This window comes from Vanessa atalanta, chromosome 30 (genome assembly GCF_905147765.1).
Source record: "Vanessa atalanta chromosome 30, ilVanAtal1.2, whole genome shotgun sequence".
NCBI lineage: Eukaryota > Metazoa > Arthropoda > Insecta > Lepidoptera > Nymphalidae > Vanessa > Vanessa atalanta.
This window is the reverse complement of record NC_061900.1, coordinates 4,043,989-4,070,678: the sequence shown is the minus strand read 5'-3', so window position 1 is coordinate 4,070,678 and position 26,690 is coordinate 4,043,989. Positions and strand designations below refer to the sequence as shown.

Here is a 26,690-nt window from a genome sequence, read left to right as displayed (position 1 = left end):
ATAAAAAAAAACGTGTATCACTAAGTTTTAAATAAATATTTAAATTAATTGACACTTCTTATGTCATTTAATAAATATGATATGGTTTTTACTGAGACGGCCTCCTTCGACTCAACTGCCAAAGCAGCTTCATCACAAAGCTTACATATATATAATACTTGTTAGAGAAAAATCTACGGGATTTAGGCTCGGGTTCCATCACAGGACTGATTGAACACTAATTGTGACTTATGGTGGTAGGGCTTTGTGCAAGCCCGTGTGGGTAGATACCACCCACTCATCAGATATTCTACCGCCAAATAACAGTACTCTGCATTGTTGCGTTCCGGTTAGAAGGGTGAGTAAGCCAGTGTAAATAGGCACAAGGGACGTAACATCTTAGTTCCCAAGGTTGGTGGCGCATAGGTGATGTAAGGAATGGTTAATATTTCTTACAGCGCCTTTGTCTATGGGCGGTGGTGACCACTTACCATCAGGGGGCTCATATGCTCGTCCGCCAACAAATGCCATAAAAAAAAACATTTTGTGAATAACAGTATTTTAAATCAGTTTATTTGAAATAAGCAACTATGCGAGTTTCCTGCCGTTGCTTCTCTAGAGGCTGTATCCGAAACGGTGGTAGTGTGAAGTTTACTCGAATTAAATACGTCTGATTTGATTTTATCTGCTCTGCTTGACTGAACTGAACTGCAGACTGTTTCTAACATCTGTGTGGCTGTGTCATACACAGCGAACGGAACCGCGGTATTCATAATAGTAATATAGAAAAAAAAAGTTTATTTAAAAACGATGCTATCCTTCAATCTGTCAATTATTTTAGACAAGCTGAGCCGGCGACTTCGTGCGCGTTTGAATTTAACAAAAAAGTTACTTGGGCTACAAGCCCAAGTTACTCCTTAAGTGTAAACTCTATATCTTATAACTGAACGGAATGTGTTTATTTGAAAAAGAAAAAATAAAATAAAACAATTCTTATTTGAACGCTTTTGCGTATAATCTGTTATTTTCGTGTTTTGTTGCACCAGTTTGTAGTATTTTTTTACTTATACACATCGGTGCGATATTGAGGCATCTCGGTGACAAAAAATTACTTTTAAAGTAATTTTAAGCTGCTTCCGAACGGACTTCTTAGAAAGTCTCGTATGTGTGATGCCGACAGTTTATTGCGGGCTCGGATAATAAAGCGACAAAAGAACGTACACGCCTGCTAAGTTTGTACTACTCGCTTTTTATTATTTAATGTGTGTTATTGAGAGTGTGTCATTGTACGGAAGACGAGCTGAACTTTACATGGAGTTTAAACTGGAGCTACGTTCCTTTTGGGTACGGAGCCCTAAAAACAAGTTGTGTCGTGGGATAAAAGGTTAAAATGATATATCTTAGTATCAAACAACAGATACGATGAAATAAATCTACAGCATTTACGAATAATGAACTGAAAAGAAATAAAATCGTCATTAAAATCGCGTGTGAATTAAAAAAAATAACAAAAAAATTAAAATATTTATTTTGTGCAAATTTAATATAAATCACATTAAATTATTAAGACATCTTAAAATTAACAAAAATAATAATAATAATAGTTGAAGTCATAAAATTAACACGTCAAGTTTAATTCCAGTCTTGGAAGTGTTGCTTGAAGGCAGTCGGCTCTATCCCCGCCACGACCTTCGATATGTGCACCTGGAAAGTAAACCAATCAAATGAGATACAGAAAGTTCATTTGTTTAAGCTTCTGATCGCTCATTGGTCGAAATTCGAATGTCATTCGATGCAAACAAAAGTATAATAACGCTTTACCTACTCGAAATTTAATAAGGACATAAAAGCGTCACGTTTAACGCCCCAAGTGGTGGGGGGGACTCAATCTATCTCCATAAGAAATTCCATCCAAACAGTGTTTTAAGCGTGAAGAGGTATCAAGGTATCCGTTTCTATGATAAAATTCCGCGGAAATTTTTAACTTTGCCGTTTCATAGATTCAAGTCAATTGTAAAAGATACATTGGTAAAGAAGGCATATTATTCGATACGAGATTATATAGATGATAAAAAAGCGTGGAGTTAACGCTCGTTGACTTCCAGGCAGGAGACATGACATACATATATAATTGTATTTAACTAACACGACTGTATTTTTAGATGTTGGAAAAGAGTAACTATTGAGTTTCTCGCCGGTTCTTCTCGGTAGAATCTACATTCTGAACCGGTGGTAGCTTTACTTTAAATAGTTTGTTAAATGACGATTCAAAAGTGCTCGTAAAAGCCTACATGAATAAAGTATATTTTGATTTAATTAAATTCAACTCACCCAAGCAGGATAGTTATTCACTTCAAGGTAATACTGCGCCTTCTTCATCGCCTCTGCTTTCTCCTAAACAATATTAAATTAACATATTAAAACACACAACCAAGACGACCTCCGTGGTCGAGTGGTGCGTACACCGGTTTTCATGGGTACGCCCCGAGTCGATGTAGAAAAACTTCATTAGTTTTCTATGTTGTCTTGGGTCTGGGTGTTTATGGTTCTCGTTACTTCTGATCTTCCATAACACAAGTGCTTTAGCTACTTACATTGGGATCAGAGTAATGTGTGTGATGTTGTCCAATATTTATTTATTTAAAAACACCAGCTACCTGGTTAAATATGATATCCGAGTTTTTGTGTTGACTTTTGTGTCATTAGAAAGAGACCGGTGTCTACAATGGCTAGGATGCGCTCTTCTAACGGTATCCTGAATACCTTGATGGTGAACATGGGCAACAAATTTGTTAAGCATTGGGGGAAACTTCATGTATATACTCGTTGTTTTAGACCCCTTATGCAGGCCGGATTTAGGGGAGGGCAACTGCCCTGGGGCAGAAAGAGATTACCTTCCATTCATAGAATAGAGCAACTTACACTACTAAGAGTTTACGACTGATATATCTTTATTTATAATACAACACTGTTACACTTAACTACTTATTTGATAACAGCTTTGTCGACATTGAAAACACAATTTTTCACAGATTATCCAAAATCAAACTCTCGACCAATGATAATGCGTCAATTCAAGGTCAAGTGTTGTTTAGTTGTCTTTGGTCCTCTTGTGGTTGGAATAGACTATAACATATTATAGAGAGTTATTGGTAACTCGACGTTAAGGGATGATAGGGGGTGACTATTTGCGATAATTTTAACCCGCATATGCAAAAGTGAACCCTTTTTGAGTTATAACGTTTTTTAGCTTATAGCTTCATAAATTTATTTAGAAGAGTAACAATTAAAATCTTATTTTTTCTTCCGATTCATAAAAACGATTAAACAATGGTTATTTATAAATATTAAAACAATAATTTTCGGTCCATATTTAAAGGATGCGAGACGGAAAACGATATTCTTTAAATTTTTTTTTAATTTATCACCTCCTTATAATACGTCGCATTACCAATAACCCTGTGTATCAACGTAAATAGCTATTTGGTATATGGACGTTGGATTGTAAGCACTACACATATTTACCCTTCCATTCGCCTCCCTCCCGATCCACACGTAGATGCTGCTGCCAGTGTCCAGGATATAGCACTCCTGGAGGAAAAAGGACATCAATTTCCGTAAAAAAAGTGTGAATCTCGGGACGCCCGACAGAAGTGATAACTCAAACTACATTAACAGCCTGTAAATTTCCCACTGCTGGGCTAAGGCCTCTCCCTTAAGGAAGGTTGGGAGCATATTCCACAACGCTGCTCCTCAAATTGAATTTGAAAACCGAAGATTATTTGTTATTCTTCTTTTGGAAGAACCTTTGGAACCTTTGGAAGGTCGCTTTATTCTGAGTCTGTCTAGTAACGTAACGACGTATACGGTCGAAATTAATACCAAATTTCGAGGAACTGTCGAAAGACCTTCCTTAATTAGATTGACAAAAAAAAAGGATCCGCTGAGTTTCTTTATTTAGGACGGATGATTAAATACATACGAATAAATGTTGTTCTCTTAACCCAGTCCCAGCAGTGGGAATAGTGGACACTTAAAAATTCAAGGTTTAAATTTGTTTAGGTACTTTTTTCCAGCAATTGCATCGAATAATTAGGACGGATACGTGATTGACAAAAAAAAGACTCGCTGAGTTTCTTTTGCCGGTTCTCAGGTCGGGGTGTTTCCATTCCCGAACCGGTGGTAGTGTTTAATTTGACCATCAATAAGTAAGTGTAATGCTTCTATATCGAATAAAGGAATTTGAGTTTGAGTTTGAATCAAAAGATACGTCCATTTATGTCGTTGGGAATCAAAACCTCCCCGTAGTACTCCCCATAAACAATATCTTGTACCACAATAGAGTACTCTCGATACTCTGAACTTTGATAAAACTGGATAATAATTTAATTAAATAAACTTAAATATTCTGATTTTGAATCATATTATATGTAACAGTTCTTGAAATAATTAGACCTTAAGTAAGTATTAGTAGTAGTAGTAGCAGCCCGTAAATGTCCCACTGCTGGGATAAAGGCCTCCTCTCCCTTTGAGGAGAAGGTTTGGAGCATATTCCACCACGCTGCTCCAATGCGGGTTGGCGGAATACACATGTGGCTGAATTTCGTTGAAATTAGACACATGCAGGTTTCCTCACGATGTTTTCCTTCACCGCCGAGCACGAGATGAATTATAAACACAAATTAAGCACATGAAATTTCAGTGGTGCCTGCCTGGGTTTGAACCCGAAATCATCGGTTAAGATGCACGCGTTCTAACCACTGGGCCATCTCGGCTCAAGTAAGTATTTGATTGTGTAAATTTTACAATTTACTTATCTCGGTGGTAGGACTAGGTAGGGACCACGCACTCATCAGATGCTCTACCGCCAAAAAAGCAGTGCTCAGTATTGTTGTGTACCAGTTTGAAAGGTTAGTGACTCAGTGTAACAAACAGGCACAAGGGACATAACATCTTAGTTCCTAAGTATGGTGTCGCATTGGCGATGTAAGGAATTGTTTAAATTAAAAGTATTTGTACAACACTAAGCACCAAGGATAGAGATTGTAATTCATTATTTTCCTAAAAAAAACACCAAATATTTACAGCTGTTAACGTTGAATGAGTGCCGGTCACAATTGTTTTTACCAATATGACGTCACCAAGACTGACAGCGTTTTTGCGTGCGAAAATCAACATTTTGAAATATTCTTAAAGCCTAGTAGAATTACTCTATTATAGGAAAATATCGAACACCGGTGAATCTCTTGAACGTGTATTATTTACCTTTGTGTCTAATTGTTCCTTGGTGTAAGGTCCGGATAGTTTCTTGATCTCCAACGATCCGGAACTGTCGGACACTTCGCACAACGTGACCTCTTTGGAGGCGCCCCGTTCAAAGTCCTGTTACAAAAAACGAAATTATTGTCACCATTGTACTATTGTGTATGTGTATAGTGCAAGACAAGTGCAAGAGCCGATGCGATTTAAATTGTCTCTGTGTGTGCAGAGCCTTTACTTTTTCGTTTTAGGTATAAGGGGTATAAAATTCTCCCTCTGAATATCTACATTCCTCAATGGGATGTATCCAATACTTTCTTTGTACAGATCTTTTTTTTGCGTCTCAAATATAATAGACGCAGTAAGTAAAATTTTGGTCAGGGCCGGATCTACCGTATGGCTTTTCGGGCTTTAGCGCAGGGCCCCGTGGATTCAAGGGGCCCCCGGCTAAGTCAAAACAAAGTTAAAAAGAGACGATAATGCGAAAGAATCCATCATTTTATTCAATAAAACAGATCGTATGGTTGGCAGCCCTTCGAATCCTGGAATTTATCAAACCCATTCAATTAATTTAATTCAAGTCTACTTTCAGGTGTGTCTTAAGTGGAGCCTACTCCTAAGTAGTATTAGCCCAGGGCCCCCTTAACTCTAGGTCTGGCCCTGGTTTTGGTTGGTTCGTTTTTGACAACACCTGACATTCGACAACTAGTTTTCAAGAATGTATGGTTATCTCAATGTTCCCCTCACCTCATCGTCACCCCCTTCTTCCGCGTCCGAAACCGAATCCTGGTCTCCAGATCCGAGCGCCGTGAAGAACTTGTTCACGTCACCTTCGTTTGAGAAAGGATCTGGAATAATGTACAATAACAATTTTAATACATTAATATATGTAGTTAACGCTCCTCACTTGAAATTATTAAGCCCAACAGTGGGCTGGATATTTTTACTATCACCCACTCATCAGATATTCAACCGCTAAATAGCGGTACTCAGTACTGGTGTGTTCCAGTTTTAAAGGTGAGTGAGCCAGTGTAACTACACAAACAGGCACAAGGAACATAACATCTCAGTTCCGGAGGTCGAAGGCGCATTGGTGATGTAAGGAATTGTTATTATTTCTTACAGCGAAATTGTCTATGGGTCTATGGATTGTCTATGGTCTATGGGGTGTCTTTGAGTCTATGGGTTGTCTATGGGTCTATGGGTTGTCTATGGTCTATGGATTGTCTATGGGTCTATGGATTGTGTATGGGTCTATGGGTAGTCTATGGGTTGTCTATGGTCTATGCATTGTCAATGGGTCTATGGGTTGTCTATGGCTGTGACTACTTCCCACTATGTGGCCCATATCCCAAGCTCGTCCGCCAAGCTATACCATAAAACAAAAACAAAGACTCATAGAGTCCCCGATAGATTTTACAACGAACTAAGTCGAAATCTATTAAATTGAAACGTATTAGCTTTCGCTAAACATTATGTATCAAATAACACACACAATTAAATAAATCAACAACTTTAGAGAATAAATAAACAACAATGACAGAATTGTTATAAAAAATCTGTGTGAATTGAAACAATGACAAAAAATAACGTTAATTCAAACCTATGTGACAGAAAGAGACAGAGATATACTGAAAGGGAGAGGTCTCTTTCTTAAAACAAAGTCGCTTACCGCTGTCTGTCCCTATGTATGCTTAGATCTTTAAAACTACGCAACGGTTTTTGATGTGGTTTTTTATAATAGATAGATTGATTCAAGAGGGAGGTTTATATGTATAATACATGCACAATATAGTAGAGAAACACTGATAACTTTAGAGGTTTCTAATGTGATGTCGTAAATAAACACATTTTGCGCTTACATTGCAAACGCTGGCTGAACCCTACGAGATAGTACAAGATAATGTACTACAGTATTGTACACCTTAAAAAGATCTTCAAAAAAGTCCGCGATGCACCTGTGCGAAGCCGGGGCGGGTCGCTAGTTTCATTATAAATCTAATTAACTCACCAATAATTTCAATGTTGCCGCGTCCACTGTGATCCTGATCTCTGATCTGATTAGCGACCGATATAGCCTTAAGGCGCTCGACGCTCTTCGCCTTCTCACCAACATAAACCATGATATCATGATCGACATCCAGGATGAAGCAGTCGCCTTTGTTCATGGATGAAACCGACGTCTCCACCTGGAAAAAGTCCGGAATTCGTTTGAGTGTTACTGAAAAAAAATACCCGGTGTATTTTTACGAGGTATCCTCTAAAAATACTAAAAATAAGATTTAGAATCGTGAAAAAGAATGATCTCGAAGAGAAAATTCAACTCTGATGCTAAATTAAATGTTTAAAATAACAATTGTGTTTGTAAAATTTGTGAGTACACATCGGGAGGGATCTTGGTTAAATCTCTTGTTAGGGTTATTGTCTGGGTAGGTACCACTTACTCATCAGAATTTCTACCACCAAATACTTAGTTTTGTTGTGTTGCGGGTTGAAGGGTGAGTGAGCCAGTGTAACTACAGACACAAGCAGATACATTCATACTTACAGCGATAAAAACTATGGTTTATTGAAAATTGTAAGCAATACCGAAATTGGAAAACTTCTTCGTTGGAAAACTGTGATTTTCAATATAAGTTAACAAAATATTAAACTTAGAGACTTCGTAAGAGGAAAATGTGAGAACTATATCTATCTCACTCTAACGCATATAGGTCGCGTATTACCTGTCTCACTCTGACGTTCCGTTTGCCCTTGATCTGGAAGAGTCTCTTCTCAGCGCCCGCGTTGACAGTCACGTGGTTAAACCCGGACGCATGACCGCCGTCCAAGTAACGTATGGCTGGAATAATAAACATTCATTCATAGTTGTTTCCCGCGGTTTTGCTCGGGTTTTAGGGGTTTGTCTATATCGGCCATAGTGTTCAAGCTTTGTTCATATCAAATTTCATCAAATTCCGTTCAAACAGACAGATCTATGTTTACATTTATAGTAATAATATAGTATAGATTTTTGATGTGGAGCTTCTAGCCTGGGGGGTAAGTATAGAATAGTGTCATCCCCACCCCCGCTTTGTGTAAATTTAGCACCTCAACTGAGGATTTTCGAATTATAATGTCCTTAGGCATAAGGTCTCCGTTAGGTCTGTTAAGACTTAAAAAATAATTAAATTTTCTGTATTTTTTTTCAATCTATAAAGTTTTTTTTATGATATCGGTAGGCGGACGACCAAATGATCCACGTGATGGTAAGCTGTCACCACCGCCCATAAACATTGGCGCTGTAAGAAATATAAACCATTCCTTACATCACCAATGCACCATCAACCTTGGGAACTAAGATGTTATGTCCCTTGTGCCTGTGTTACATTGGCTCACTCACGGCTGTTTGACGGTAGAATATCTGATGAGTGGGTGGTACCTACCCAGACGACCTTGCACAAAGCCCTACCACAAAGTAAACCCCTACTTACATTATAAATGCGAAAGTAACTTTGTCTTTTACCCCTTCAAGCATAAACCGATACCATGACATTTGGTTTGGGTTTGGTTAAAGTCCCGGGGCAGACCTAAATTAACTTTTAACAAATCACCCCTTAAGAGCGTGAGAAGGGGGGTGGAAATTTGTATAGGGGATCAATCAATGTTTTTATGGGGGTATAATGGAGGTCCATTTAAATATATAATTAAATCGTTACCTGGTTCAAAGTATCCCAGAAACTGCCTCGACTCATACCCCTGAGTTTCTCTATGCTGGACAGCATCCCCGTGGAATTGCTCGTCGTCGAGATTGACGGAGAGTATGGCGGCGGCACCCGCCTCGTCCTGGCTTGTCTTTGAACCCAGCCAGAAGTGAATATCCCAGGAAAGGTTAGAGGTGCCGGTTGTCTGAAATGTTTAATAGAAAAAACATCAAAAAATAAAAGCATATATCGTGAGTTCCGGTTCGAACAAAGTTGCTTTCGCGATATATAATGGTATTAAATAACAGACGCAAGAAAATAAATTGACAACGTATGAGAAAAAACGACAATTAACGCATTTGCTATTAAACTTCCGAATGCTAAAATAAGTTTAATACGTATATGATCTTGGCAACAATTTTCATGAACAGTTTTTAGTGGTATCATTCTTGTTAAGTATATATCAACAGCTTGAATAACCTACTAGAATAAGCCCTTCTGTACTGTTTGAGATAGATTTCGTCATTGCGTTAGGACTCCACTACCAATAACATATACGGATACCGATATATCGGCGATACAGCAGGTTTTCCGATATATCGGTATCGGCGATATTTTTCTGGCCGATACAACGATACTGTTCAAATTAAAAAGTAATGTAAACGCGCCTCTTGTTTTGCCATTTTTGTTGCAAACGAGATAATACTTTGTTTTTTAAACAAAAATTAGTTTAATGTTTTTTTAGTTACTGACTCTTATTAATGAACCTTAATTACTGAGCGTAATTACCAATATTCACATTCCAAGTCTGTAACGTTTTATTTTAATATATTCTTTTAAATAAAAATAATCAATTAACATGTCTACTTATATTTATTTTACCTTTATTTAAATTCGATAAGTGTATCGGTATCGGTATCGCCGATATTTTTCTAAGGGTATCGGTGTCGGTATCGGTATCGTATCGGCAAAAAGGCGTATCGATGCATCCCTAACATATATGACTGTGGAATTACGTCGGAACTAGAGTTGACAACGACTCGTCACTGTCAAAATCTAGCGAAGCGTCGTGTGGATGGTTAGCGAAAACATAATGGCGGCATCCAACAGGGAAGTGAAGCCGCCATCGTAAACGCACCACAAATACGACGATTCGCTTTTGTTCCGTGCAATCTACGATAGTTTTTGTTAATTTCGTGATGTTTCTTTTTTTTATCGGTTGGCGGACGAACATATAGGCCACCTTATAGTAAGTGGTCTCCACCGCCCATAGACATAGGCGCGGTAAGAAATATTAACCACTCCTTACATCACCAATGCGCCACCAACCTTGGGAACCAAGATGTTATGTCCCTTGTGCCTGTGACTAAACTGGCTCACTCACCCTTCTCACCGGAACACAACAATACAGAGTACTGTTATTTGGCGGTAGAATATCTGGTGGTGCCTACCCAGACGGGCTTGCACAAAGCCCTACCTCCAAGTAAGGATGTAAAGTGATTATTGAGATTATTTATTAGATTTTTGGCCAAAACACTGCCATTTTAATTATATTAGAAGGAGTTAATTGATTCTGACGTTTTATCTTGTTATAGTAAATGGTTTTTTAATAGTTTATCTCGGATAAACAGTTTAATTATCTCGATCCAGATTTAAAATAAACACTCGTGTAATTTACAAGAGTGTTTCTATTTATCATCTCCTTGAGTTCTTAATGTAATGAGACGAAACCGATGTTTTTAATAATACTTTTATTTACTGGTTGATTTCTTCCACTGAATTCATTTAACTCGCGATATTTTTTAGTTTATTACTATACAGGCTGTAAATTTCCCACTGCTGGGCTAAGGCCTCTCCTTTTTTTGAGGAGAAGGTATGGGGCATATTCAACCACGCTGCTCCAATGCGGATTGATGGAATACACGTGTGCAGAATTTCGTTGAAATTAGACACATGCAGGTTTCCTCACGATGTTTTCCTTCACCGCCGAGCAATGAATTATAAACACAAATTAAGCACATGAAATTTCAGTGGTGCCTGCCTGGGTTTGAAAATTCAGCCACATGTGTATTCCGCCAACCCGCATTGGAGCAGCGTGGTGGAATATGCTCCAAACCTTCTCCTCAAAGGGAGAGGAGGCCTTTATCCCAGCAGTGGGACATTTACGGGCTGCTTATGTATGTTATGCTTATGTATCTAATCGATACTAATATTATAAATGTGAAAGTAACTCTGTCTGTCTGTCTGTCGCTCTTTAACTACCAAACCAATGTACTGAAATCGATGAAATTTGACATGAAGCAAACTTGAACTCCAAGGAAGGATAGGCTACTTTTTTTGCCTAACACGTGACAACGAACCCCTAAAACGCGAGCGAAGCCGCGGGCGACAACTAGTTATATATATATATGTATGTATATAAGATATCAAGTACTGTAAATTATATTATTTTAAATATATTGTTATTTCATGTAACGTATTTATATATTACTAGCGACCCGCCCCGGCTTCGCACGGCTGCAATGTGGGTAATCCCTAAGAGATAGACATATACCATCGCGGACATTTTTTGAAGACCGTTTTAAGGTGTACAATACTGTAGTACATTATTTTGATCTATCTCGTAGGGTTCAGCCAGCGTTTGCAATGTAAGCGCAAAAAATGTGTTTATTTACGACATCACTTTAGAAACCTCTAAAATTATCAGCGTTTCTCTACTATATTGTACATGTATTATACATATAAACTTACCTCTTGAATCAATCTATCTATTAAAAAAAACTGCATCAAAATCCGTTGCGTAGTTTTAAAGATTTAAACATACAAAGGGACATACGGACAGAGAAAGCAACTTTGTTTTATACTATGTAAAGAAGATGTTTGGAAGAGATCTCTGTTTTAGCGGTAAGGCATCTTGTGTTTCTTTCTTGAACGTGGCTAAAGTATGTGTTTATTGGTTCACAATAAAGTGTATTTTGATTTGTTTTGATTTGATTTGACCGCGTTATTGTTGCATATCGATAGTATCGTCAGTATCGATAGTTCCCCATGAGCAATACTATCGATGGTATTACTTTTAAACTAAACTATCGATAGTCCAAAACTAACGATACTATCGATAGTAGCAATAGTATCGCCACTACCAATAGTATTGCTTACAGAGAGCTATCGATACTATCGATAGTACTATCGATATCCTGAATAGTTTTCGAGGTCAACTATCGACAGTCAAACTATAGTTCTGCAATGCTGGACCGCGTGGAATGGTGGCCAGAATCCTAGCAGCAATGCAGCAGCCTCTGGGCTAAAAACGAACCAGCCCTCCTGACACCAGTGAAGGCAATAAGGCGAGGTGTCATACTTATAATGAAGGCTTTCGCCACTATTCCAGGTTCCAAGTGGTTCAAATGGGACAAAAAAAGTAATTTGACGTCTGACTCAAATATTTCGATTTTTTTTTAGTTAGTTTAAGACAAATCTTACAAGCTCGATTAGAATATATTCTATGGAGTTGAAGTTCTAGAAATAAGTTCAGATGAATTAATTTTATGGATCATTTTAAGCATGATCTGGGCGGCAAAACTAGTAACTTGTAACGGTCAAGATACGTTTCCGATTCTGTTCTGATCTTCGCCAATTCCTCACGAAAACTTATCGTAGCTGAGGACGAATTTGACTTATTAATGCTCTATTCCAACCATAACAGGAAAAGAGCCAAATAAATAATATTTGACAGCAAATGGACGCAACATTGGTCGAGAGCTTGATTAATCTGTGATATTCACTATGCTTTTGCGAAAAAATGCCGTTTCGAACGTCGACGAAACTGTTATCGGAATTTCGGAAGTAAAATTAAAGTGGATATAAGTAGTTAAGTGTAACAGTGTTGTATTATAAATAAAGATATATTAATCGTAAACTCTTAGTAGTGTTTATAGCTGAGTTATTAGCGAATCGCATGAAATACGTAAATCTAAGGTTTGTTTATCTTTATTCCTATTTCCATTGGAAAATGATATGGTTACGATTATAATCTTGATTATATTTGGATCCAACTTTTGATCAAACTGTAACTGGATCATTGGGCCACTTGAGTAAGTGGTCACCATCGTCCATAGAAAAGGGCGCTGTTAGAAACATTAGTGTCTAATTTCAAAGAAATTCTTCCACATGTGTATCCAATCCGCATTCGGCGCGTTGGAATATGCTCCAAACCATGAATCATCATCAAAGATTAGGCCTTAGACCAGTATGGAAAATTTACCTTCAATTAGGTATGTAGACTGTCAAATGAATCACCACCGCCGACTTGTATGAAATACTCACCATACTTTGAACCGTCAATGCGTCACTAACCTTGGGAACCAACACGCCACATCATGTTAAAAAACCTTCCTCGTGAATCACGCGTAATTGTAAAAATTTTATGACAATTCATTCGATAGTTGTGTTTATATGTTCAGACAGACAGACAGACAGACGTGATGGAGATTTTATTAGATATAGTCCCACACTATCAAAAATCAATTCAGTTTTTAATTTATTAACGATTTTCCTTTGTAAGTCGTTTAAATTCAAGGTTGAATTAGTTTTTTATAAAATTTTCCTCAAATTCGATCGAATATTTAGGACGGATGATTAAATACATAGAATAAATGTTGTTCCCTTAACCCAGTCCCAGCAGTGGGAATAGTGGGCGCTTAAAAATTCAAGGTTAAATTTGTTTAGGTACTTTTTTCCAGCAATTGGATCGAATAATTAGGACGGATACGTGATTGACAAAAAAAAGACCCGCTGAGTTTCTTTCGCCGGTTCTTCTCTGGTCAGGGCGTTTCCTAACCGGTGGTAGTGTTTAATGTGACCATCAATAAGTAAGTGTAATGCTTCTATATTGAATAAAGGAATTTGAGTTTGAGTTTGAGTCCGGGCAGTGGGAATCGTGGGATATATACAAAAAACAAATAGTTTACCTTTAACACGATGTAAGAATCTCCACTGTAGAAGTTCCCGTATTGATGAGAAGGTACTGCGACGGGCTCGAAATCCTGAAAACGATATATATGTTTATGACAAAGGTAAGCAGACGGCCGAATGAAAAGTGGTCACCACTTATTGTTATACTGGCTCACTCACCAATCAAACCGCAAAACAATTTAGTATTGCTGTTCGCTGGGAGTATGTATTACGAGTGATACCTACTTTCATGCACAAGACCCTTCAAGTGAACTAATGTTTTATAACAACACATGCCCCGGCTTCGCACGGGTTCAATGCTGATACTAAATATACTACAGAATGTCTTACAACGTTCACAGTTTTTCAGTTAGACAATACAAACCGTTACGTCCCTGCGTTTTAAATCTGTGATATCTTCGAAAATATTCATTTAAATTACACGCTGTAAAGGGTCATATTGATCTATATTAAATGCCCAATGTATTTAAGGTACTTATTTAATTAATGCTGAATTGCTTAAAATATAAGAAGATAAAAATGCTTGTTGTGGGCTATCTCTAAGAGATAGACATATATGGTATATACGGACTTTTTTGAAGATCTTTTTAAGGTGTACAATACTGTAGTACATTATTTTGATCTATCTCGTAGGGTTCAGCCGGCGTTTGCAATGTAAGCGCAACAAATGTGAGTTGTAAAGACTTTAAAAAACTAAGACTAGGTTTTATAAAACTAGCTGATCGTCTCGACTCCGTTCGTCTATATTGCAGTCATCAGGGGCAGGTTCAGGGGACAACCGCCACAAAAGAGATTCCCACGAGTTAACAATTTTAATGTAATATGTGTTTAGTCAATAGTCGAATTATAAAAATAATACTATTTTAAAAGATACTGATCTTATTGATAAAACTGACTGTCAGAAATGAAAATGTTCGAATTTATTTGTAAAATAATATTAAAGGTCCTCCTCTCTCATACTGTCCCAGAGCATCCACTCCTTTGTAGCCCTAGGGCTACAATAATCCGGCCCGTAGAGTCATAAATATTTTTGAGAAACTTCAACAGCGTTTCCAAAGCGCAACGAAAGCTCTAAGGAATACATTACATTACATTAACAGCCTGTAAATTTCCCACTGCTGGGCTAAGACCTCCTCTCCCTTTGAGGAGGTTTGGAGCATAAATCACCTCGCTCCAATGCGGGTGGTGGAATACACTTGTGGCAGAATTTCGTTGAAATTAGACACATGCAGGTTTTCTCACGATGTTTTCCTTCACCGAGCACGAGATTATTTATAAACACAGATTAAGCACGTGTAAATTCAGTGGCGCTTGCCTGTTTGAACCCGAAATCATCGGTTAAGATGCACGCGGGCCATCTCGGCTCGACTCTAAGGAATTTAACACTGAAATAATTTCTCAAACAGAATCAGTGCTTTCTGAGATTATTGCGTTCAAACAAACTGCTCAGCTGAATGTTATTCGAACAGATTTGTATCACAGTGGGCGTTCTTTAATCTCGTAGTTTAGAGGAAATATAAATTTAAACTCGAAGCGAAAATAGTTTTAATGTCTCGTAACAGAGAACTCGTATCTGAAATAACGAGAAAATACATTTGTATGTATCGTAATTATTATCTGGGATCTAATTTTATCACCAATTAGTGCTTGCCTGGATTTGAACTCGCGATCATCGGTTATGTACGGCATACATAACGCATTTTTTTTTTATGGCATTGGTTGGCGGACGAGCATATGGGCCACCTGATAATTGGTCTCCACCGCCCATAGACAAAGGCGCTGTAAGAAATATTAACCATTCCTTACATCACCTATGCGCCATCAACTTTGGGAAGTAAGATCTTATGTCCCTTGTGCCTGTGATGACACTGGCTCACTCACCCTTTTAACCGGAACACAACAATACAGAGTACTGTTATTTGGCGGTAGATTATCTGATGAGAGGGTGGTACCTACCCAGGCGGGCTTACACGAAGCCCTACCACCAAGTAATATAACAAACATATGCGTTATCAAAATCAAAATATACTTTATTCAAGTAGGCTTTTACAAGCACTTTTGAATCATCATTTAACAAACTATTTAAAGTAAAGCTACCTCCGGTTCGGAATGTACCCGAGTCTGTTGTCGTCTGAAACAGGACATGCTAACCCCCCCACCCCCCCATCTTATACATCCAAGACCCGGGTATCAACCTACCTCAACTCTCCATATTTCGATTCCGGCCTTCTTTCCCGAGTTCACGAAAGCGGGGTGCACTTCAGGCATTATCTGCAAACGAAACGTCAAACGTTAAAACAAGAATTAAATACTATTGGTTCCACTTAAGAATGTCGAGGGTGTGGTTGAGTAAACATTGCTATCTCTCTCTTTCGAATGGTACATCAATGATGTCAGAAAAGGACAAATATAGGTAGCTAATGAAATGTCAATCGTGCCAAGCAACGCAAGCATTTTTTAAGAACTTCTTGTGCCTCGACCATAGTCTTCTACATTGGCGACCTTAAATCGCGAGACAGAACTTTATAGCGAATACATTACTCATTTTTAAATGTATTTTTATAAATCCTACGTTATGAGCGCGCAATGAAAATATCATTTATTCGTTGCACCGACAACAAGCTAATAATTGTTACAGGGGTTGCTTACGATACTGCTTAGTGCTGCTGTATTAGTGGATAATATCTATGTGTGTGTTCCAAAGTAACTTCCCCTCCTTACAAACTACGTTCTTAAAGCGCGACTGTTGGAATTTCAACGTCCTCCGCTCTGGATTAAGATAGGGATGTTTGCAAGCAATATAGTCTTCACTAGTTTTTCAAATATGACTTTTTTGAAGGTAGTTTTGAATGCAACAATAAAACGTTAAGGAACGAGAGGTGTTTCTGGATTATCGGTTGGTACGAAGTTGCTTTCCATAATTAAATTTAAATTCTATATAAATCCATTAAGAATCACTTATGTATAAAATAAGGCATTTCTCGCTGTCTCTGTGCATTTGAATGCTTATATCTTTGAAACTACGCAACGGATTTAGATGCGGTTTTTTTTAATAGATAGATTGATTCAAGAGGAAGGTTTATATGTATAACACATGCACAATATAGTAGAGATACACTGATAATTTTAGAGGTCTCTAATGTGATGTAAATAAACACTTTTTTTGCGCTTACATTGCAAACACTGGCTGAACACTACGAGATAGATCAAAGTATTGTACACCTTAAAAGGGTCTTCGAAAAAGTCCGCGGTGGTATACATCTATCTCTTAGGGATCACTTTTTACGAGAAGTAGTTGCTTATATACGATGCGAATCCTTATCCAATTAAGTACCTTAAATACATTGTACATTTAATATAGATCAATGCGACCCTTTACAGCGTGTAATTTAAATGAATATTCTCGAAGATATTTTATGGATTGCCGATTGCAGATTTAAAACGCAGGGACCTAGCGGTTTGTATTGTCTAATGACAAAAAAGCTGTAAACGTCGTATATAAAGACATTCTGTAGTATATTTAGTGTCAGCATTGCACCCGTGCGAAGCCGGGGCGGGTGGCTAGAGAATTCCGGTTTATATTTCCTCTCGTGGAAAGGAAAACAGTTAAGAAACTTACAGGTAGAATGAAAGTCTGCGAGAGAGTTACTTGGTGGTAGGGCTTTGTGCAAGCCCGTCTGGGTAGGTACCGCCCACTCATCAGATATTCTACCGCCAAATAACAGTACACTGTATTGTTGTGTTCCGGTTAGAAGGGTGAGCCAGCATAATCACAGGCACAAGGGACATTACATCTTAGTTCCCGAGGTTGGTGGCGCATAGGTGGTGTAAGGAATGGTTAATATTTCTTACAGCGCCTTTGTCTATGGGCGGTGGTGACCACTTAATGCCAATGCCATAAAAAAAAAGATGTGACCACCAACGCAGAGAGATGTGAACCCAACAGTGGACTATAATTTATTTAAATTAATAGATACCTTTTAACAAAATAATTAACTCTTTCGAAATAATTCTCGATTTCAGACCCAGTTAAGATCCAAGAACTCAATTGTCTGAAGTACTTCAAACTGATAAGGATTTACAACAAGCGATAAGACTGAACGCGTGCAGTTGCGTTACGATACACGCGTTTTTAAATCATGTAAATAAATATTGACAAGGCGTTGTCATGGCGAGGTTGGAAATAAATCTTTGAAAAATTTGGTAATATTTAGAAATTAGCCATGTTTGCTGAATATTCATAATTTGGAAGCTTGAAGGAAGGTTAATTTTTTATGATATACCACGAGTAAATGACGGTTTTCATGGGTACGTCACTCCGAGGTCCCGGGTCCGATTCCCGGCCGAGTCGATGTAGAAAAAGTTAATTAGTTTTCTATGTTGTCTTGGGTCTGGCTGTTTGTGGTAAAGTTACTTCTGATCTTCCATAACACAAGTGCTTTAGCTACTTACATTGGGATCAGAGTAATGTATGTGATGTTGTCCAATATTTATTATTATTATTATTGAATGGGCCACCTGATGGTAAGTGGTCACCACCGCCCGTAGACAATGGCGCTGCAAGAAATATTAACCATTCCTTACATCACCACTTCACCTTACGCCACCAACCTTGGAAACTAATTAACATATATGACTAAAATTTAGGACGTCAACTGTTTGAAACAATCGATTAGAAGTCTTCAAATGCTTAAGTTTTGAGGATATTCCACCACGCTTCTCCAATACGGGTTGGTGGATTCACATGTGGCAGAGCCAACAACCTACCAATCCGCATTTTGTTAAAATTAGACACATGCAGGTTTCCTCACGATGTTTTCCTTCATCGCCGAACACGAGACGAATTATAAACTTTAATTAAGCACATGAAATTCAGTGGTGCTTGTCTTGAACTCGCAATCATCGGTTAAGATGCACGCGTTCTAACCACTGGACCACCTCAGCTCGGAGATGTGACTAAGGGTTAACCTATTAACCATGAAACGCTTATTTAAAGCGTCTATTCTTAAATTAGACTTATGAATAAATTCCATTCTCATATCAAGAAGTACTGTTATTATTAAAGTTACTAAGAGTACTTATGACGTTGTTTTCTAATTAGCATTAGCAGCCCGTAAATGTCCCACTGCTGGGATAAAGGCCTCCTCTCCTTTGAGGAGAAGGTTTGGAGCATATTCCACCACGCTGCTCCAATGCGGGTTGGCGGAATACACATGTGGCAGAATTTCGTTGAAATTAGACACATGCAGGTTTCCTCACGATGTTTTCCTTCACCGCCGAGCACGAGATGAATTATAAACACAAATTAAGCACATGAAATTTCAGTGGTGCCTGCCTGGGTTTGAACCCGAAATCATCGGTTAAGATGCACGCGTTCTAACCACTGGGCCATCTCGACTCTTACTACTCTTACTCTTCTTTGTTTTCTAAGGTGTTACTGAAAACACTACTAAACGAATATCGATAAAACTTATATCAACAGATGTAACGCGTTTCGGAGAAGGTTTTAGTATATAATCCATAAATATAAAAGCGAAATACCACTCACTGATTGAACAAGAAATCTCTGAAACCATAACACCTACAAACTTGAAATTCAGCAGGTAGGTTCCTTATAGGGTTTAGAAATCCGCTAAGAACGGATTTTACGAAACTAAGGGGGTAAATTGGGATTTGGATCTTTGTATTTTATTAATTTCATGCGGGTAGGATAGAGTAGGGTTAAGCTAGTCTATACATACAATAAAATTGGAGTGTCTGTTTGTAATATTACAATAACCACTTTTTATTAAATATATACAATTTTTGTCTGTCTGTTTGTTCCGTCTAATCTCTAGAACGGCTGGACCGTTTTTGACGGGACTTTCACTGGCAGATAGCTGATATAATAAGGAGTAACTAAGGATATAAAGTCGCGGGCTCCTTGTATTGGTATGTAATTGGCTGCGCTTTGCAATAACAACCGTCTTAAATCAATTTTAAGCGTTATTGGTGTGACAAACTTGATTTACCACATGGCTTTTATTGGATAATCTGTACTAACATTAAAAATGCGAGAGTACCTCTGTATGTCTGTCTGTTGCTCTTTCACTGTCGAACCGAACTGTCTGAACCGAATTTTATGAACTTCAATACGAAGCTTGAAAACCAATAAAGGACATTTTTTCAGTCAACACCTGACTGAACACTTAAAAGGCAATCGTAGACGCGGTTGACATCTAGGGTAACTATATGTACTGCAAAATGGATTTAGTTTTCGTTTTCAGGACATATAATTATTTAATTGCGTAACATACTTTAATTGTTCTACAGATAGGTTATGATTAATATATCTTTATTTATAATACAACACTGTTACACTTAACTACTTATATCAACTTCCGAAATTCCGGTAACAGTTTCGTCGACGTTCAAGACGTCATTATTTCGCAAATCCATAGTGAATATCATAGATTAATCGAGCTCTCGACCAATGATATCGCGTCAATTTGCTGTCAAATGTTGTTTTGGCTTTTGTCCTCTTGTGATTGGAATAGATCCAGTATATCACAAATTAGTTGTTCGAAAAGTATTGTCACGATCGTTTTGCGAGGTGAGTTTCGAATTCGTTTAATATCATTGTTCTAGTTAATGAAAACCTTATTGACATAATTTATCTGATAGCCCAGTTAATACAAGACGTGAATCATTGATGCTGAGTGCTTTACTTGGTGGTAGGGCTTTTTGCAAGCCCGTCTGGGTAGGTGCCACCCACTCATCAGATATTCTACCGCCAAATAACAGTACACTGTATTGTCGTGTTCCGGTTAGAAGGGCGAGTGAGCTAGTGTAACTACAGGCACAAGGGATATAACATCTTAGTTCCCAAGGTTGGTGGCGCATTGGCGATGTGAGGAATGGTTAATATTGCATACAGCGCCTTTGTCTATAGGCGGTGGTGACCACTTACCATTAGATGGCCCATATAAAAAAGAGTTCAAGCTCGAGGTAAGCACCAATGAATTCATGTGTTTCAATTTGTGTCTTGTAAAGTGGTGAAGGAAAACGTCGCGAGGAAAGCCTGCACGTGGCGTTAAGCTCCAAACCTTGTTCTCGAAAGGGCCTTTGCTCACTTTGGGCGTTAACAAACTGCTATCAATGAGTTTAGCTATAGTTACAAGGTCATTGGACTATATCGATTACAGTGAGGAACTCAAGGCCGAGCAGGGCGTGGATGCCTATGGGGATTACGTATTGTTTAAATAGGGTTGCCACAAAATTGTATTTACTTATATTTTAATTTATGTTGTACTAGTTTTCAGCTGCTATTTAGAGAGGGGGAGGGGAGATATAATAAGTAGTCTATGTCCGTGAGTTCAAGCTTGATTCTTGACATAATTGCGATAGACAGACAGAATTACACTCACATTTATATTATTAGTAAAGATGGTGCCGAAATTCTCTGGCAAGTATATGACCTTTTATAAATTATAAACATCAGTATAAGGGTTTGAAGTAGAAGGTTAAGAAGTTAATTTAATTTTTTTAAGTACAATGTATAAAATGACGTAACGATGTGCATACACAGAAAAATCTTTTAAAACAAATAGATAAGGAGGGAGAAATACCCGATTTGAAGTAGCTTTCGCTGTATATTATTTATCTCCTGCCCTTATCCCAATTTCACTTGGGGTTGGCGCATGTCTTCCTCTTCCATACTTCCCTGTCGGACGTCTCACAAGTAACATTCTTTCTAACCATATCGTCTTTCGCACAATCCATCCAACGTTTCTTTGGCCCTACCTCTATATCCGTCCACATCCATTCTCAAGACCTTTCTCACAACATGGTCCTCATTCCTCCGCATAACATGCCCGTACCATGACAGCCGGTTTCCAGATAGCTTCTCGGTTACCGGTGCCACAAAAAAAAGATATACAATCGTTATTGTGTAAAATACGTGTGATTTAAATTTTATGATTTAATAATATTATACAAATCCTATATAATAGAAAGAGACAGAGCGAAAAAGAATGAGAGGGAAAACAAATATCGCTTATATATATACATATCGCTTTTTCCTTACGTGACGGTTTCTGCTGGTTCAGTCTACTGTAAGACGCGGAAAAACGTAAAATCTAAGTATATATAAATAAATATAAAAATAAATGTTAGACAACATCACATACATTACTCTGATCCCAATGTAAGTAGCTAAAGCACTTGTGTTATGGAAGATCAGAAGTAACGACGGTACAAACACCCAGACCCAAGACAACATAGAAAACTGATGAACTTTTTCTACATCGAATCGGCCGGGAATCGAATCCGGGACCTCGGAGTGGCGTACCCATTAATACCGGAGTATACACTACTCGACCACGGAGGGATATTTGATTTATAATTGCAGTTATATTTATATCCAGGAGACATTACAATCATTTAAAAAAAATAACACGCGTATATAGAATTGGCACCCCTAAAGCCACCCCAATCATTAATGCGAGGGCTGTCTGGATAGTTATCGGACGAAGAATGATGTCTCCATTCATAATGTGTGTCTACTATATACATAAGCGTTAATAGCACAATGGTTTACGGGCCGCATAGCGATGTATGGAGTAACAGGTTCGATGGCGGACGTACGTGGGCGGACATGCATATGGGCCATCTGATGTTAAGTGGTCACCACCGCCCATAGACAATGGCGCTGTAAGAAATATTAACCATTCCTTACATCGCCAATGCACTAACCTTGGGAACTAACTATGTCCCCTGTGTACACTGTCTTAACTCAAACCGGAACGCAACAATACTGACTTCTGCTGTCTGACGGTATAATCTAATGAGGTGGTAACCAGACGAGCTTGCACAAAGCTGTACCACCAAGTAAAGTAGGCTGATAAAAGCACTTTTGAATCGTCATGTTAGTGTTGAATTTAATTTAAAGCTAACATCGGTTCGGTTATGAAATTATATCGAGAAACTCAGTAGTAACACTGTTGTACAATTTTAATTACAGAGCGTATAATATCAATATTTTTTTTATATATCCTGCTTAGAAGTCAACAAATACTAAGTCCACGCTTTTTTATCTATACATATAATAAAATTGGAGTGTCTGTTTGTAATATTTTTACTAAATACATATGTATGTATACACGGTACATATACCTAAATATATTTTTTTATTATTTTTGTCTGTCTGTCTGTCTGTTTGTTCCGATTAATCTCTGGAAGGGCTGGACCGATTTTGACGGGACTTTCACTGGCAGATAGCTGATGTAATAAGGAGTAACTTGGCTACAACAATAACCATTATGTTCATTTCAAATTCACGAAGTCGCGGGCATCGCTTGTCATTAATATAATCTTGTATTGAGTAATAAGTCTTACTTACAAATGGGTTTTGATATGAGCTTTAAATTTTTTAATACCTTAAAAAGGGAATAGCCCAGTGGCTAGAACGCGTGCATCTTAACCGATGATTTTGAGTTAAAACCCAGGCAGGCGCACTGAATTTTCATGTGCTTAATTTGTGTTTATAATGAAGGGAAATGCAGAAGAAGTTTTTCCGGCGAAAAAAAGGGACCACATACCATCAGGTGGCTGAAAAGGCAGCCTACCTAAACTATGTAAAAAAAATAGCTTACTTTGTCTCTATGATATTTGTTTATGGCGTAATAAATTCATCGTCGAGTTTTAATTACAGTCGTTAGAGTATTTTTAGACGTCAGTAACGGTAACTGCGGTTTCCGAACGATGTTTAGTTAATTTAGTTTCTTTACAGACATTGATTATTTAAGTATTGATGGAATTAAAAAGAAAAACAAATTAAAACATTGTAATAAAATTTATATAAGGGAAATTGTTCGACTCTAGAAAATATAGCGTTCCTGGACATTCGATTCTATAATTAAATTTCCTTCAAAACATTTTACGTTTGCCTTCGGTTAAATTAAAAAAAAAAAAAAAACCTATAAATTACGTATGTATTAAAAAGAATGCGAGAGCCTCTCGGGACGCCCGACAGAAGTGTTAACTTAAGCTAAATCTTAAGTTAATATGACGATATAAGGAAAGGGTATTTTATTAATAAAATATTTTATCCTTAGTTACTTAGTTAGTTCTTGAATATGTACAATGTACATATTCAAATTAGTATGTATATGATAAAGGGAAGCCAAACAGACCGGCGCCGTAACGCGTTACGTAACGAAGCGGTTTACCCTCCCACAAGAAGTCAGAGAGACTCATGAACAACGTTAAAGAATAGTCAAAGAACAAAAAAATTAACTGTTATTAAAAATCCGGAATAAAGAGAAAAATAAATAGAAAAAGCGGGAAAGATCGCTTAATCTTATAAATCTATCTTTTTAGCATTAGCATTAGCAGCCCGTAAATGTCCCACTGCTGGGATAAAGGCCTCCTCTCCTTTGAGGAGAAGGTTTGGAGCATATTCCAATGCGGGTTGGCGGAATACACATGTGGCAGAATTTCGTTGATCTATCTGTCTGTATATAAATAGATATATGAGTTATATATGTCACCGTAAAACTGTAAATACAGTTAGATTATAATCTATCTCGCGAGATTGTGAACCGTAGCACACTGATTACAATTTAACGCATTACTTCTCGGTAAATTATAATCAACTGATGTTAATTAAAGTTAACTTATAAAAACTCTAACCAAACCGAAATATCTAAATCTATAGACATTTTTGACGTTTTATTTTGAGTTAAATCACCGGTCACAATATTGCGACAGTTCATTACGACATATTCTGTCTGTCTGTCCTTATGTATGCTTAGATCTTTAAAACTCCGCAACGGATTTTGATGCGGATTTATTTATTGATAGAACGATTCATGAGGAAGGTTTATATGTATAATACATGAACAATATAGTAGAGAAACACTGATAATTTTAGAGGTTTCTAATGCGATGTAAATAATAATAAACACATTTTTTGCGCTTAAATTGCAAACTTGGGCTGCGCCATTGGTAGATCAAATAATGTACTACAGTATTGTAAACCTTAAAACGTTCTATAAAAAAGTCCATGATGATATATGTCTAAGTCTTAGGGATGTTAGTTTTAAAATGCAGGGACATAGTGGTTTGTTTTGATAAAGACAAAAAAACTGTAAAGATTCTATACTGTAGTATTTTTTTTATTAATTTAGTGCGAAGCTGTGCGGGCCGCTATTTTAAAATAATAATTTCAAATCTGAGTACGAGTTCAATGACCGATAATGGCAAATTAATGAGAATTCAAAATTAATACCGAAACGGAAGCCAAAGAATTTCGCAAAATATTTTCTCTGAATATACTTATAAAGGTCTAACGTAGATATAAATATTTTAGTTGATAATACAATAAATTCGGTTATTTCTCTCGAAAATTGTTAACAATTCTTACTATTATTTGTAACAGAAAAAAAAACGGAGAGGAAAACACAGTTTTAGCATTTAAACGACTCCGAACACAACGAACCATTCAAAACTTTAAAATACGAAAAGAAATTAACATTAAAACAACAATTTAAAACAGTCGACAGTGAATATCAATCAATCACAAAATTACGATCAATTAAAAACTTCTCTATTGTTAAATATTTGTTTGTTTATAAAAATCGTGTCGATGATATTCAAATAAACAAAACTTTAATAAAAAAATTATAAATGACTTACGTTATAACGTCTATCACCGTTGAGCTAACGCTAGGCACTGAACGAAGTACGAACGAAATGATTGAACTGAAGTTGCTCGCGAATGGTGAACGGCATTAGCGTCGCAAACTCGGTGAATCGTCGCGCGTCCCTGAAATTAAAAAATAAAAACATGCTACCGCTAAACAATGAATTTATATTCTATCAATGACTTACATTAATTGATATTTAATTAATATTTTATTAGAACAACGTTTTTTTTATCTGATTCTAATTGCTTTTAATATTTAAATGGATATTATAATGAATATTTAATTATTTCAACCGCATAGTGAGTAGTGTAATGTAATGTTTAGCGGGAAAACTATCGTTGTATTTAATTATCTTTTTAACCGGTTATTATAAAAGAGTGCACGTTGAGTTTAATGACGGTTCTTCTCGGGAGAGTATACATTCCAACGCGGTTGTAGTTTAAAATTTTATTTATACCAATAAAATGACAATGTGACTGACTTTTTTTGTTTTATTGCCAACAGCCATTAGTACTGTAACTGATGGGTATAGGGTGTATAATATATTTATATGTTGTATATTTTATGAATACTGATAAATGTTTCATCGTGACATGAGAGAGATAATTATTGTTGATCCGGATGCTTTCCAACCCAACGTTGGGAAACGTCGTTGAATCTTGAATAGATAATTCGTAGAATAGGCGTCATGTTTAAAAACAGGCGAAAATATAAAAGATACGGAGATATTTTTAACGAAGGAGGAAACAATCTGAGGAAAACTGATTCTTTATAACTTGCTCAATATTTTCTATTTTCAATAACAAAACATGATCACGATAGCGACAATCATTGTATAAATATTTTAAAGAGGTAAAGTCTGTTTGTATGGTGTTGGCTGCCGTAACTAATTCAATTCTAAAAATGTTTTCACTGGTAGAAAGCTATATTATTCGTGATTGCTATAAGGTATAAATTAGGTTTATTTATTTGAACCATTATGTTTATTTCTTTATGATAGCAAATTATAATACTAGACACGGTGATCTTATTATTATTTTTTTATGTAATAACGAGCGCGTCTCGCCGTTAAGCATACCAGCTTGGCGAGATCTTATGTTTTAATAAA

The 26,690-nt window shown here is 37.1% G+C and overlaps 1 protein-coding gene across 1 annotated transcript; it reads right to left on the bottom strand.

Annotated features, from left to right (window-relative positions):
- Positions 1–1,545: 1,545 nt before the first annotated feature.
- On the bottom strand, positions 1,546–25,649 carry LOC125075292 (gelsolin-like). Its single transcript, XM_047687017.1, has 11 exons — positions 25,572–25,649; positions 16,095–16,166; positions 13,892–13,966; positions 8,937–9,126; positions 7,965–8,080; positions 7,250–7,427; positions 5,986–6,086; positions 5,245–5,361; positions 3,505–3,570; positions 2,311–2,373; positions 1,546–1,683 (listed from the first exon to the last, which is right to left on the bottom strand). The coding sequence occupies exons 2-11, from the start codon at positions 16,161–16,163 to the stop codon at positions 1,612–1,614; spliced, it is 1,047 nt and encodes a 348-aa protein (XP_047542973.1). The 5' UTR covers positions 16,164–16,166; positions 25,572–25,649; the 3' UTR covers positions 1,546–1,611.
- Between the last annotated feature and the right edge of the window lie 1,041 nt (positions 25,650–26,690).

Excerpts from the sequence above, each read along its gene's own strand:
- LOC125075292 (XM_047687017.1), bottom strand. The coding sequence starts at position 16,163 with ATGCCTGAAGTGCACCCCGCTTTCGTGAACTCGGGAAAGAAGGCCGGA. Across the intron at positions 5,362-5,985 it reads AAGAAGGGGGTGACGATGAG|GACTTTGAACGGGGCGCCTC; the intron begins GTGAGGGGAACA and ends TTTTTGTAACAG. Across the intron at positions 3,571-5,244 it reads AGGAACAATTAGACACAAAG|GAGTGCTATATCCTGGACAC; the intron begins GTAAATAATACA and ends TTTTTCCTCCAG.